Here is a 13,892-nt window from a genome sequence, read left to right on the forward strand (position 1 = left end):
ACTGCTCCGTTATTATGGTTATCTTAAATAATTGTGATTTAGATCAAATTGACACAGTCTTATGATTAATTCATTTCAAAAAGTGACAAACCTAGTCGAAAGGGCCTACTTACATTACACATGTATGTTTCTTTCTCAATGCTGAACCTGATCTCCATCACCTATAGTTTCAGGATGAATTAGGAGGTCAAGACGACGAAGGACATGAAGAAGAGGAGGAAAAAGAGGAAGAGGAAAGTCCCCTGCAGGAGCCGCCTGGCATTCTGGAGAACATTCAGTATGTTCATCCTAACATTATTTTCTGCATGATCAACTTATGTTATTGGAGTGAATTTACAGGTGAGATGTTTTCTGTGTTTAGATATGAGGACCCATTAGCTGATGTGTTGAAGCAGCGTTATCGGACCGTGCGTGAGCAGCTGGCAGCTGTGAGGAAACGGAAAGCTCTGCTGGAGAGTAAAGGAGTGTCTGTACCTCCAGCCTGCCCTCAGCGGTCCTCCAGCCCCATAACATCCATGACCCTGAATGCAGCTCAGAGACTACAGCTACAGCAGCAGATCCAGCAGGTCTGGAAAGAGTCGAGCTTTCATTTAGGCAATTTAGTGATTAACAATTTTATTAATTCAGAGTAGAATACAGAATACAACTCTGTAAAGAATAAGCATTTTACCTTATTAAAATCTCAACCCAAACTAATCCCTAACTAAGACTTTAAGGTCCCGGCTTTGCTATCATTAAATACTCCATCTTCATATAATGAAGAGAAAAGTAAAATTAAAATACAATAAAAAATGCATAGGTAAGTTCAGTTAATAACATATCACATTTACACTGTCACAATCAGTATAATTCTCACACATTTATTACTGTTCCATTTCCTAACAGGTTAAGTACTTGGACCATTTTTATACTATAGGTTTAGCTTGTCCATTTGCTTATAAAACATTTTTTTTTTTAAATGTGGCCGCTAACGTAAGTTCTGCTGCCCATTCTTAAAGGGAAGGGGTATCTTCTGATTTCCAGCTTTTAAGAATTATCTGTCTGCCAATCAGTAAACTGGTTTGGACCCAGGATTTGATCTTTTTATCTTTTATTTTGTTGTCTGTCCAACCACTTAGTATAAACAGTCCAGGACATAGTGAAATATGGAAGTCTAAAACCAAGCAAATGTGTTCATGAACTCTTTTCCAGAAATCCTGAATTTTTGTACAAGACCAAAGAGCATGAACTAAAACAATAAAATAAAAAATAAATAAATATCATACAGTGAGCATTTGCTAACACAGGAAGCTGTGTAATAGAACCAAATGTTATACAGAGTAAATGTCTTTTATTAAGGTCTTTCAATTTAAAGTGCAATTAACAAATTCATTTTTTGAAAATAAGCTAATTTAGGTTGAATTTTTGTTTTTTACTGTAGACATACAATAAAAAATTAATTAAACGGCTCGGTTGAGTGTCTGATAGAAAAAAAACTGCTTGTGGGAAAAAAACTCACAAAAACTTGCTTTTATACTTGCATTCTGTCAGTAGAAAGGCCTATAGAGTTAGAGATTCCATAGAGAACAAAAAAAAACTAATAAATTTATAAACATGCAAGTTTCAAAACTTGAATTTGTAAGTTAAGTTAGCCTTTGTGCTTTTAGACATTTAGTACAGCAATGTCTGACATTTGTCTGACAAAAAAAAATGTAATATAAACGTTGAATAAATTGCCAGGGATACAAATAATTTCATACTTGACATATATATTTATTTATTTTATTAATTAATAATAAAAAACACGTCACTGTATACAACAGTAGTTAAAAATTTACATAAAATATTATTTAGATTTTTTGCCGTTATCTGGTTTTCTAACAATGTTTATGTTTAAAAAAAAAAAAGAAAAAAAACTGTGCCTTTTTCACAATATTTTTTTAGTTTACATATTATTTTTAGGTCAAAACGACCTGACCAAAAGGTGACAGATAAAGCATCAGTGATCAAAATTGTAATTGAAATCATTATTTTCATTAATTTGCTTTTCCTCTCTTTTGTAGGCTGTGTAACACGAGTTCATTCAAAAGTGTTTGTGCCTTACACTGAGTGCCCTGCAGAAATAATATAGACTCTGGAGAAATAGTCTTAACATATTCCCATTCCCATCAAGTGGTCACAAGATTTGAATGTGTAATACCTGCTGGAAACAGTAATCCAAATCGCCTGAAAATATGTGTGATTGCCAGATAAAAACCGGACCTTAGAAGACATTATTGTAAAACATATAATTGATGTTTTTTTTCAATGGCTGTTCTGTATATCCTTCAGCATGTGCAGCTCCTCACGCAGGTGAACATGTTGAGCAGTACAGTCAAGGGTCTGGAAACCGAGGCTTCAACAAGCAGACAGTTTTTGGTGAGACATGCACCCTATCTACAAAAGACAAGCTAGAATGTATGTAGATATAGGTTAATATGATTTAAAATGTTCTCTGTTTTTCATCATCCTCTCCTAGTTGGAGCTGCAGATGTTTGGTCAGCGTGGAGAACACAACTGCGGACGTGCAGAGCATGGCTTCTTCACCAGCATCTTCAATGCCTGCAACCTACAGGGTGCTGTTTCTCTGCTGGAGGAACTAGATCAGTCACTCAAAGGAGATCCTGCAGTCTTGAGTCCATGTTTACCTGGTAATTGTATACTCTTGGATGTTCCCATCAGTGTATGAAAGCCTGAAGTTAAAGTGTTGCTTATACTGCATGTATTTTTGCAGTCGTCGGAAGGGGCAATGAAATTATAACTATTATTGCCTCAAAAATTAAACAAATGCAAGGTTCATACACTATGCAAATTTGGGAATTTCCCCATTCAGAATAGTATTGAAAAGCTTAAATAATTAAAAATAAATACAGAAATATCAAAAAGTAAATGTGTTATTACAGATCATACTTTGTGATGTTCATTTTTGTTATAAAAGTTGCAAGAATAAAACATCAGATTGTATGATGAAACAGGGCTCGAAATTGCGACCATTTTGGTCGCAAATGCGCCCGAAATTTTATCTATGCGACCTTAAAATTTATTTGGGAGCATTTCTGCGAGTGCTTAAAATTGTTATGTGCGACCAGTTTTTACTGTAAAATTATCACCACATGCACGGATTCGGGAGACATTCACGCAGAATGCATCTCTGCACTTGCAACGCGAAACGCAGCGCTCGGGAATGGTTTAAAACAGTTGTCATGTCAACTTGCTGCAGTAAACAAATCCAAGTCCGTTATGCGTGCCCCGCCTTCACGCTCTTCTTATTGGCCCACTGCTCTAGCACTGAACGCGAATGATTGTTTAATATCAGCTGTCAATCACTCAGTCATCGCTTCTGGCTTGGGATGACAGAGAGAGAGCTGCTACCGCGAAAAATTGTAAAGCGCTGAAGAGGAGAATGAAGATAACACTGACAGATTTTGTTTTAGAAACCATGGCATCTAAAGTTATAAATACTGAAACATCTTAGTAGTGATCATGTGCTAAATGTTAATCCACTATCTACACTTTTCCAAGAGTAACGTTAGAAGACTTCCATTGGCTTCAAGTCCGCTATAAAAAGTCTGTGGGATGGTGTTTAGGTAACTGTTTGCCACATCTAGCACGAGAGCTTCTGTTTAATCCTTCATATAATCGCCAGATGCTGTCTGCCATGCAAGGGGCAGCTATATGTCAAATTGAACACCACGTACACCATCGCGAACGGGCTTGCATTGAGTAAACTAATAACGCTACTCATAAAAATAAACCGGTATTGCTATTAACATGTATGCATATAATAAGCTACAATATGTGTCAAAAGCATTAGTGCAATATCAGACAGCACTTGTGAGAACAGCACAGTTATACCGTTAACAGATTCATTTAAGTGTGTGCAGGGCCGGTGAGCGCTCCTTGTATCTTTTGCTCACTCAGTTCTGTTATAAAAATCTATTTTCTTGCAATAACGGGATTTCGTTGAGACATATTTTCCTCACGCTTGCATTTATATATATATATATATATATATATATATATATATATATATATATATATATATATATATATTTTTTTTTTTTATATATATATATTTTTTTTTGCTTGTTAGTTTGATTAGTGTTGATTTCAAATACAATAAATATGTTTGTATAAAACTTGTAGTAACGGTGCTCATAATTGGTGGGTGCGCCTAAATTTTGGCTGATGCGCCTAAATTTTTAAAGTTAGGAGCACCGGTGCTACCAAGCAGAAAGGTTAATTTCGAGCCCTGTGAAAGAAACAATACCACTGACTAAAAAGAAACCTTGTCACAGAATGTTACGTTTACCCCAGAAAGCAATTAATTTCCATTAAACTCATTAGATAAAAGTAGTCTTTGTTTATAAACCTGTCATGAATATGTATTTTTATTTCATATTGTAGTAAGGCTTTATTCACCTGCTTTTGTGTTGTGACAATGAAGAGAAGTTTAAAGGGCTAGTTAAACCAAAAAGAAATATTCTGTCATCATGTACTTAACCTCCTCTTGAGTCTCTTTTGGATTTTCTAAAGAATGTTGGAAACTGGTAGCCATTTACTTACATTGTTTTTTTGTTTTTTTGCTTTAAATATCAGGGGTTACAGGTTTCCAATGTTCTACCAGGTGGCTTCTTTTTTGTTAAACAAAAAAAAAAGAAAAAAGTAGGGGTGTATTGGATCGGTTCGGAACACACGTGACACACGGATTTATCAATGTTTTTTTTTTTTACTTTACTAAATTTGTAACTATTACAGAGAGATCGCCTCTTGCATTGTTCAAATCACATGTGTGAAAGCATTTAGGCTTTCCTGTAAAATATAATGATTGCGGAAGAAGTTGTGGTAGGTTATTCGGAATGTGGTGGGTTTCTAAATGTGTTTTCTGTCACTACTTGTTTACCCTGCATTATTGCATTCAGTGTAAGCTGCATGATTAATCATTAAAAGATCTGGATCTCAATGGCCACGCAACATAAATTATAAATGATGATAATTTGCATATGTTTATTAATCCTTCGAATCGCTGCATTCAAATCTGTGTTTGAAAAACGCAAAAATCAAGAGTTTCAGTCTTTAGTTTACAAACAGTCAAATAACACAGAAGTACTTTGATAACAGTTTATAGTTTAGATTTAACCACTGATGTTTATGGTAAAGAATAGAAAAACTGTTATATGCATTTAACTTGACGCTCAAAAATTTAAGTTGTGAGCAACAATTACATTATTTAACATATAGGTGGCAACAACCAGCCATCAGAAATAATTCTTCAACTTATATACATCTAGCAATGAAACATGGAGTTTTATAAATGAATAACTAAATAATTTATTGAAAATGAGACTATAATTTGTACACCCCATATTTATTTTTAATGTTAGATTTATAAATTAAATATTATTAGCAACACTACTAGTAACAGTGCATTTTTCGTAATACTAAATATTTAAAAAAATAATAATAATAATTTTCAGCTGATTATTTATTCATTTTTATTTTGAATAAAATTACAGGTTCTGTTTGTTAAAACCAAAAGTTTCTTGCAGTGCAGTTTTTGTAATAAATAGAAAGCAAATTACATTTGTCTCCTTCTCTTTTTGAAAAATGCTCCTATCTGTGACTAAAAAAACATATCATGGGCCCTATCATACACCCGGCGCAGTGTGGCGCAAGGCGTGACGCAGTAGTCTTTTGGTAGTTTAAGCTTGGCGCAAGAGTCGTTTTGAGGCGCTGTTTAAATAGCAAATGTATTAGTGCTCATTTTTGCGCCCATAGGCATTCTGGTCTAAAAAGGAAGCCGTTCGGAGGCGGACCGCTGGCGCGTTGCTATTTTGAGAAACTATAATAGATTTTTCATTAGACCAAAACTAACCCGGTCTAAACTCCGGCGCAGAGTTGCGCCTCGCTTACGCACTGCTTAATACGCACAAGAGAGCAATAGGCGAATATCTTTACATATGAAAAAATGTAAATATTAAGGATATATATAGGATATAATAAGAATAGATATAGAATATAAATATAAAGGATTAAAATATTACAAAACATTATTTTCTAGCCTATATAAATATGAAAAACCACTGCTTTTATGTCTTCTTCATCTCGGGAGGCTTTTTCAGCTCATTCATAACAATTTGATTTTGTATTATGTTATTATTATTAGCAGTATTATTTATTATATCCATATTTATATTTGTTTTATTAAAAACAAGCTTAGATTTGCCCACCTGTCAGGTTTTAGACCATATGGGGTAAAGCATGTGTTTTAGGATATAACTCAGGATATAACTGTGTTTTAGGATATAACTCATATAAATGTGTTTTAGAGCACATTTTGCTATTATTATTCATTTATTCGTTTGATGGAAATTAGAACTGAATTTAGAAATAGTTTTGAAACGAATGTTTGCGCTTAACAAACAAAAGTAATTATTTATAGACTAATTGATGTCTGTGCGTAAAGATTTCCCTATCCAAGAGCGAAGTCATTTATCTCTCATTCTCACGCAGTAGATGCTCTGTTTAACAGTTTTCTGTTAAAAAACTGTTAACTGTTAACTGTTTGCTTGTGAACTGCTCATTTTTTCCACTTAGACTTACTTTGCGTCCTGTAAATAGCGAATGTGCTCTTGGCGCTACACAGCTGACTCTTAAAGGGAATGGGAGATGAGACTCTAATTGGTTTATTCTTAAAACACACCTATAACTCATTAAGAAAATAAACTCAACCCTTTTAGACCATGCGCCGAAGCGCAAGGCAGATTTCCCGTCCTTAAGTTAGCAAAAACGCATCCTAACACGCCCTGAAAGCGTTTGCGCCCTGCGCTTTGCGCATGGACCGTCAAAATAGAGCCCAATGTCATCCAAAATGTGAGATTTGTGATCCATTACACCACTAGAAAAAAGCTTTGGAACCTTTTGTGAATAAGTGATTAGAAAATTGGCTTTTAAAATGGCTTCACCATTTCCCTCGAGACCAAAAATATGCATTTAAACTTGAAATACATACTGATTTTATATTTAGTGTGGTAATTATCAATCAGTATTAAAAACTATAACTCAATCATCCAACACTATGAAACGGTGACTGGGACTTTCACAAAAAAGTGTATTGTATTTTCCGATTGTACTGTAATCTGTCTGGTCTTTTTGTTCTTGTAGGATGTCAGTTTCCTGCTTCACTGGCCTGGTTGATGGCAACTCGCTCTGTGTTTCTTTACCCAGAGCTACTTCCTACAATCCAGCTGCGTCCGTCTAAATTCAAAGGGCCGTTCACCTCAGCAGAAGACTGGTACTAGACTTATGGTTCAACCTCGACCATTATACATTCTTAGAAGACACCAACACTTAAATGTTTATTGTGTTTCTCTCGCTCTTCAGTCTTGTTGTTCTAGGTCATAAGCACTTAAGAGGTACCCTACACCCCCTGCAGATGACTTGTCGTTATTTGCTTGCTACAAGGAGTTTTATCAGTGTAAAATCACACATTCGTGATGCATGTCAGAAGCCTTTTCCTAGTGTCATCAAGGTGAGTCAATGAATACAATTTATGGCTAGCATTATCCTTAGGGAATGATGGCATTCTTTAGAGAATAAGGTAAACTTAGTGCTGCAGCACACATGCAAATGTGATATTGATTCTATACAACAGTTCAGTAAACGATTAATTATAGTTCTATAATTTTGAGACATTATTGTCTGTCATTATTGTCAATGAAAATATAAAGCAACAGCAGTACTGTGTTTCTGATCAACCCACAGCAGTGATTCCTATCTGATGGAATCCATGTTTTGAACAAAAAGAGTAAACCAATGATTCAATTACTCATTGATTGTGGCATTTATTTAATTTCTTAATGAATAAAATAAAATGAATAAGTGACTCATTGACTCACTCATTCGAAATGTATTGCCATCTATTAGCAGTTTGTTATTTAGAGTATTTTTCACCTTCTTATCAATTAAGACATGTATGATTAATTGTAATTTAAACAATACATATAATTAATAAGCTTAAAAATTTGAATCTTTTGACAGTTTCAGTCTCAAAAAAAAATATTATAAACTGATTATGATTCATTAAAGGGATGTTTAGATACTTTAATCTTACCATGCCTTAAGCTAGTGCTTCCTCTTGTCTGGATGGCTGACATGATGAAGTACTTGAAATACTTTTCACATTATAGTAACTAAACTTTTAAACTCTGCCACAGTATAATAGTAATTTACCTTTGCTTGACATTGCAACCTTTATCACTGTACTATTGTTTCAATTTGTACCTCAAAATCTGTGATAAACACAACATACTGTTAAATAATTTCTCCTACATTTTTCAGACGTACTTCATGGCAGGAAAATGCCCCTCCATGCCCTTGGCCAGTAAGAGGGTCAGTCCCTGTGACCAACGCCCCCCAGTAGAAAGAGAACAGAGTCTCATGCCTGATTGGCTCTCAGTAATAACTCTTCTAATTTTATTATAGGTTTTTCATTTAACCCACTGGGTCTCCTCTGTCTTTTTTTGTCAGAATTGTGTGAAACTGTGCCTATTTGAATCTTGCTTTTTTCTCATGTATACATTGCAAAAACAAAGTCACAAAGTGGGCATAAAAAAAACTTTAAAAATCTGTCAAAACTGACCGACCATAGGAAATGAATGAGAAATCTTAAAAAATAAAAATAATTCTTACAATTTTTACACAGACACACACTTATCCACACATATAAAGCTGCATCCCCAATACAGAGCAAAGTTTTGAAAATATGAAAAATCAAATAACTTGTGACAGTCTAAAACATAAAGACTGAAATAAAACACACAAACAAATCTCTAAACTTAAAAGAAAAAGTTAATTATGTCGAAAAACCTCTTGGAATTCACAAGCTGTTTTACAGGCATCTAGTTGGTCATTACACCATGACATTAGACGGGTTTTTCTTTTTTTACCACATGGTGCTAATCTGTCTCTAATTATTTTAATTAGAAATACGGCACTAATAAACAATTCTAATAATACAACATTTTAAAATCCAATTGTTTTTAATTGTGAAAATTTTAATATGAATAACTGTATTTTTTAACAAATCTTCTCAAAATGCATAATTGAAAAGAAAAAATATTATTAAACAAAAAATGTGGAATATTTTCCTGAAAATTATGTTGCGTCTTCTTTCACTTTTGACCAAAATGGGTTACAAGTGTGATTCTGATTTCTGGAGACCCAGAGGGTTAACTATAATAGCATACAATTTTTTTAGAATCTCTAACATGTATCTATTCTCTACTCTAGAAAAACCTTAAGTGCATTTATAAGCATGTAAGAACATATAACCAGGCATCTGGAAACCCCCAGACCACCGAAGCCACTGATCCTGCAGGTCCAGGACCACACTTTTGCTTTCCTCCAGGCATGCGTTACCCTCTCAGTCTCCCTGAAGACCTTGCTCAGACCCTTGAAGCTTCAGCTCTGAGTGCCTTCAAAAAGAAAAAAGACAAAACTGATAAATCTGCTAAGCCTTTAAAACCTCCCCCATCTGCTGAAAAGCTGGAGTTGGTTCTTAACCAGTTACCAGCCATTTTACCAAAAACCCTGTCGCTTTCCAGACCTCAACCAAATCCATGCTTGCCTGGAAATAGAGCTATCACTGGCCCATTCATACTGTCCAGAGTTCCTCCAGTGGGATCGAAACAAGCTAGAGCGATTGCCACTTCACCAAATATTTCAACCACTTTTAAACCAAGCTCTTCAACGTCTGCTCCTGTAAAAAATGCTGTAGAAACACCAATGGGCATCTCTTGCTCTGCAGCCCAGAGGGACATAATCATCACCTTACCTGCTGCTGTGACACCAGAGCTCAAGTCTTATCCTTCTGGGCATATAACTGTGAATCAAACACAAATAGTCACCTCTAATGTTGTTGAACCAGCCGTCCCAAGAGCTTCAAACCTCATCATTAGTTTTCAGCCGCCTCAAGTCGCCAACACCTTTATATGTCCCACTCCCATCATAAACACAAATGTCCAGATGCCTCAAAATCACATTAGTCAGCGCTGTGGCACTCTGCCTAAACTTCTACCAAAGGTCTCTGGTGGTCTAGCGCAAGTCTGTCCAAAACCTGTAAATCGATTTGTTCTTCTCCCTTCAGGAAATGTGTTTGCAAACAGCAGTTTTGGCCATCAGAGAGCTGGTCAAGAACAAACCTTAAAACAGTCATCAGCTCTGAAATGCAAACATGTGAAACTCATGAGGCAACAGACATCGCAAGACAGTTTGCACAGCGCTGATCGACTAAAAGGAGATCAATCACAGATGTCCTTCATTCAGGAGACTCCTAATGATGGCTTTGAAGAAACGGCAGAAGCAGAGTTAAATGATGATGATGATGATGATGATGGAGGAATAGTTGAGAATGAGGAGGAAGAACGTGGTAAGATCGACTCCATAGAGATGTCTCTCACACTTTCTGAATCCTCTGGGAGCCCGATGCCTAGTATAGATGGGGAAGATGCTGAGATGGAGATGGAGAAACCAGAGGAACAGAAAGAAAAAGAGCAGGAAGGCTGTAACAGGCTGTTTGGGGATGAGGAAACAGGTGGAGCTGATAATGTTTCCGGTGTCCGGTTGGTACCAGAACTCCAGGTAAGATTATATGCGTAATTACTGTACTTTTAACCCTTTATTAGGTGAAGAACCATACTTGGGACCTACATAGACATTGATTACAGTATATATTTTTTGGACTAAGTTCAAAAGCCTTGTAAAAACACCCAGCAACTCTCCTGTTTTTTTTTTTTTTTTTTTTTTGAGCATGGTATTAAGGGTTAATACTGAATACCAAAGTATATGAGCAATATCACATGAGTAGCGTTGCGGTATGGTTGTATATCAGCACTGGTGGGTAGGCGTGTGTGCCTTAGTGTTTCACCAGTGACAATATACAGTCATATTGAACTGCTATCAGTGTAATATTACGTTTATACAACAGTTCACTGGCAGAATTGTGTATATAAAAAAGAAAATCAAACACGTCTAAAAACCCATTTGTATGAGGAACTACTTTCTTCCGCCACAGCAGAAACCATTACGAATTCACAAACGTCACTTTAGAGTTAGTAGTTGAATGATTCTCTAGTGTGATATCTAAAGTAATGACAAAACAGGTGATTTTGCTGACATTTAAAGATTATAAGGCTGAACGACATGAAATGTCATCAGTTTACAGAGATTGCCCAGTATTTCTCTGTTACGATCAGGATATCACAATAATTAACCCCCAAAAAAGCCAAAGCAGCACAAATACTACCAGATTACTGTTTTGTTTGCGATAAGAATAAACGCTAAACGCATGCAGGCATTTCTTCTTTCTTTCTTTTTACTGAACTAGTCTGCACTAACAAAAACTTAATAAACAGTTGTTAATAAACAGTTGTTAATAAACAGTTGTAGTTAAATAAATGAATGGGGCACAACTGTGCAACAGAACTTCAATAAGCTTGGAAGAAGCAAAGCTTAATAGAATAAATTACGTGATTGTTTTCAGCAACAGGCGTCAGCCACTGTTTAAAATCGTCTTTCTCCAACCAGGAGTATGCAAACTTGCTTTATCCCATTTGCTGTCTTATTTGCTCTATGGTTTCGCTACATGTGGAGAGAATCAAATCATTTTCCCGATTTTGTCGCAAATCATGTGACATCAACCAGACCCCCACCCCCCAGCCAATTGTATTAACATATTCTTTATTATTATTATACCTGATCAGTGATTAAAAAAAATGTAAAGTCACATTTTGTTTATTTTTGTTTTTATAGATAATCCTAATTTACATGAAAATATGTACTAAAAATGGGCCCTTTTATACAAAATAATGTGTTTGTTTGGTTATACTTTTGTTGTAAAATGTGAACAGTTCTCAGAAGATTTTACCATTTTATGAATGTGGAGTCCTCATTTATGCATTGTTGTGTTTACGATATGTTTCCATTTAATAAATTTGATTAACCTTGTCATTGTAAACCACCAGGAAACCATGGAGAAATTCTTACATCTGGCTACAAAGACAGTATCTGAAAAGGAAGGACGTTCAAATATTAAATCAAAGCATCAACCTTCAGGTCAGTTCAGTCATTATGAATTCTGTAGCTGAAAAACGTTTGTAGCAGTTAAGCAGGCACATATACAAAACTGTTTATTAATAAGCAGTGAGCATATACATCTAAACTAAATAATGTGACATTCACAGGTTCCTACTGGACTCAGACTGAAAGAAAGACAGTCCTTCACAATGATGCATCTGACCACGATCCCTACAGGGATGCTAAAGATATTGCCTTTGCCCAAGCATACCTGGAGAAGGCAAGAAGTTTAATAATATAATATTCATATCTGTATTTCAATATTAATGTTCACTTTATTCAGAACTTTCTCTTCGTCTAGGTGTATGAGGTGCTGCATCAGGTGCCAGGCAAGGTGGATGAGTTTTTGTGCATTCTGTCTGATTTCGTGAAAAATCCAGAAAGTCACACGTCACTCCAGCTGCTGATGAGACTCAAGCCTATTCTGGAGGACTGGCCTGAACTGCTTCAGGATTTTGCTGCCTTTCTGCATCCAGATCAAGCCCGAGAGTGCGGCCTGGTAGATGAAAATTACCAATACTTTAACATGCATGACCAATTATAATTATGGGACAAAAAAGCTTTTCAAAGCTAAAAAAACATTTGAACCAATGGGGTAAGCACACACAGACTTTATTTTTCAGTCAGCCAGCTCAAGAGCTTCCAGTCAACTGTCATGCCATTATAAAATCACCACATTTAGATCTGATTTTTTTAAAACTCAATGATCTTCATTCCCTGACTGAGAAATATAAAGAGGGTATCAGACCAGACAAGAAGCGCTGAATTAAATTACATTGTTCTGTGCCATGTCTGGAAATTATAATAATAATAATATGGAAATGTTATTTTACCACTGTATTTTCAATAGAGTTATGTACTAGCCTGCTGCTGCTGATGGTACTTGCATTTAAATGATCTTTCATCTCGTTGAGCAACTAAATGATTGATTATAACTAAGTATATTTTAATTATATTACAACAAAGATGCTGTAAAAAGAACCTTATGTAATTGGAAATGGTCACATAAAACTTTCACCGAGGTATGATTTTTGTGTTTCAAAATGTTCTAAACACTACTTGCTAGGGACAACTGGAGTTTTGCTTTATTACAATTAATTTAAACAGACATTTATTAAGAAACTTGAATTGGCCTGTGATAAAGAAACTCTGCTCTAAAAGTAAAACTTAATAAATTACTAAACACTCTTGAAAATGAAAGTGTAAAGCCTACAGCTCACAACAAATGTGGAAAGTTATTGCGTATCATATTTAATAAACCGTTTAATATGAATTTTATGTAATTTTGCTTACAAGGATAATTGAATATTATTCAGGTGATGTCATTACAGTCCTGTGCTGTCAGCCAATCACTGTATTGCTGATCATGATTTCGAGTATCAGTAGATCAGTCCTTCACAACACACACAGCGATCTCAGATCAGTTCATCCAGACATTTTAATCTGATTCGCAAACTTGTTTGAAGAACCAAATTAAACAGAGATCAGTTATCAATATTAAAAGATCCAGGAATTGCCAAATCGTCTTAGATCATTTAAGCGAGGTACCAAGAATGGACCCCTGGTAGTCAAAACAGTGTAAATGCAACAAAAATGTTTATTAAAATTGTATAAAATAGTATAACATATAAAATAGTATAACCTATAAATGCACTTTTCTATTATAATTAATTAATTAATGTCTGCATAATATGCGTTCTTTTACAAATTTTCAAGGCATATGTTTTGCTTGTACCATA

General features: G+C 35.2%; 1 protein-coding gene across 1 annotated transcript in view; it reads left to right on the forward strand.

The window, feature by feature from the left end:
* Window positions 1-13,892, forward strand: part of gon4la (gon-4 like a) — a 39,004-nt gene that overhangs the window by 15,972 nt on the left and 9,140 nt on the right. The window contains 11 exon segments of the mRNA XM_087295817.1: window positions 168-277; window positions 362-566; window positions 2,311-2,397; window positions 2,498-2,669; window positions 7,183-7,312; window positions 7,402-7,549; window positions 8,359-8,475; window positions 9,310-10,659; window positions 12,042-12,132; window positions 12,261-12,373; window positions 12,455-12,652. Of these exon segments, the coding sequence (XP_087151943.1) occupies window positions 168-277; window positions 362-566; window positions 2,311-2,397; window positions 2,498-2,669; window positions 7,183-7,312; window positions 7,402-7,549; window positions 8,359-8,475; window positions 9,310-10,659; window positions 12,042-12,132; window positions 12,261-12,373; window positions 12,455-12,652 (2,721 nt within the window).

The sequence above is a fragment of the Danio rerio genome, chromosome 19, assembly GCF_052040795.2.
Source record: "Danio rerio strain M-AB ecotype USA chromosome 19, GRCz13ab, whole genome shotgun sequence".
NCBI classification, from domain to species: Eukaryota; Metazoa; Chordata; class Actinopteri; order Cypriniformes; family Danionidae; genus Danio; species Danio rerio.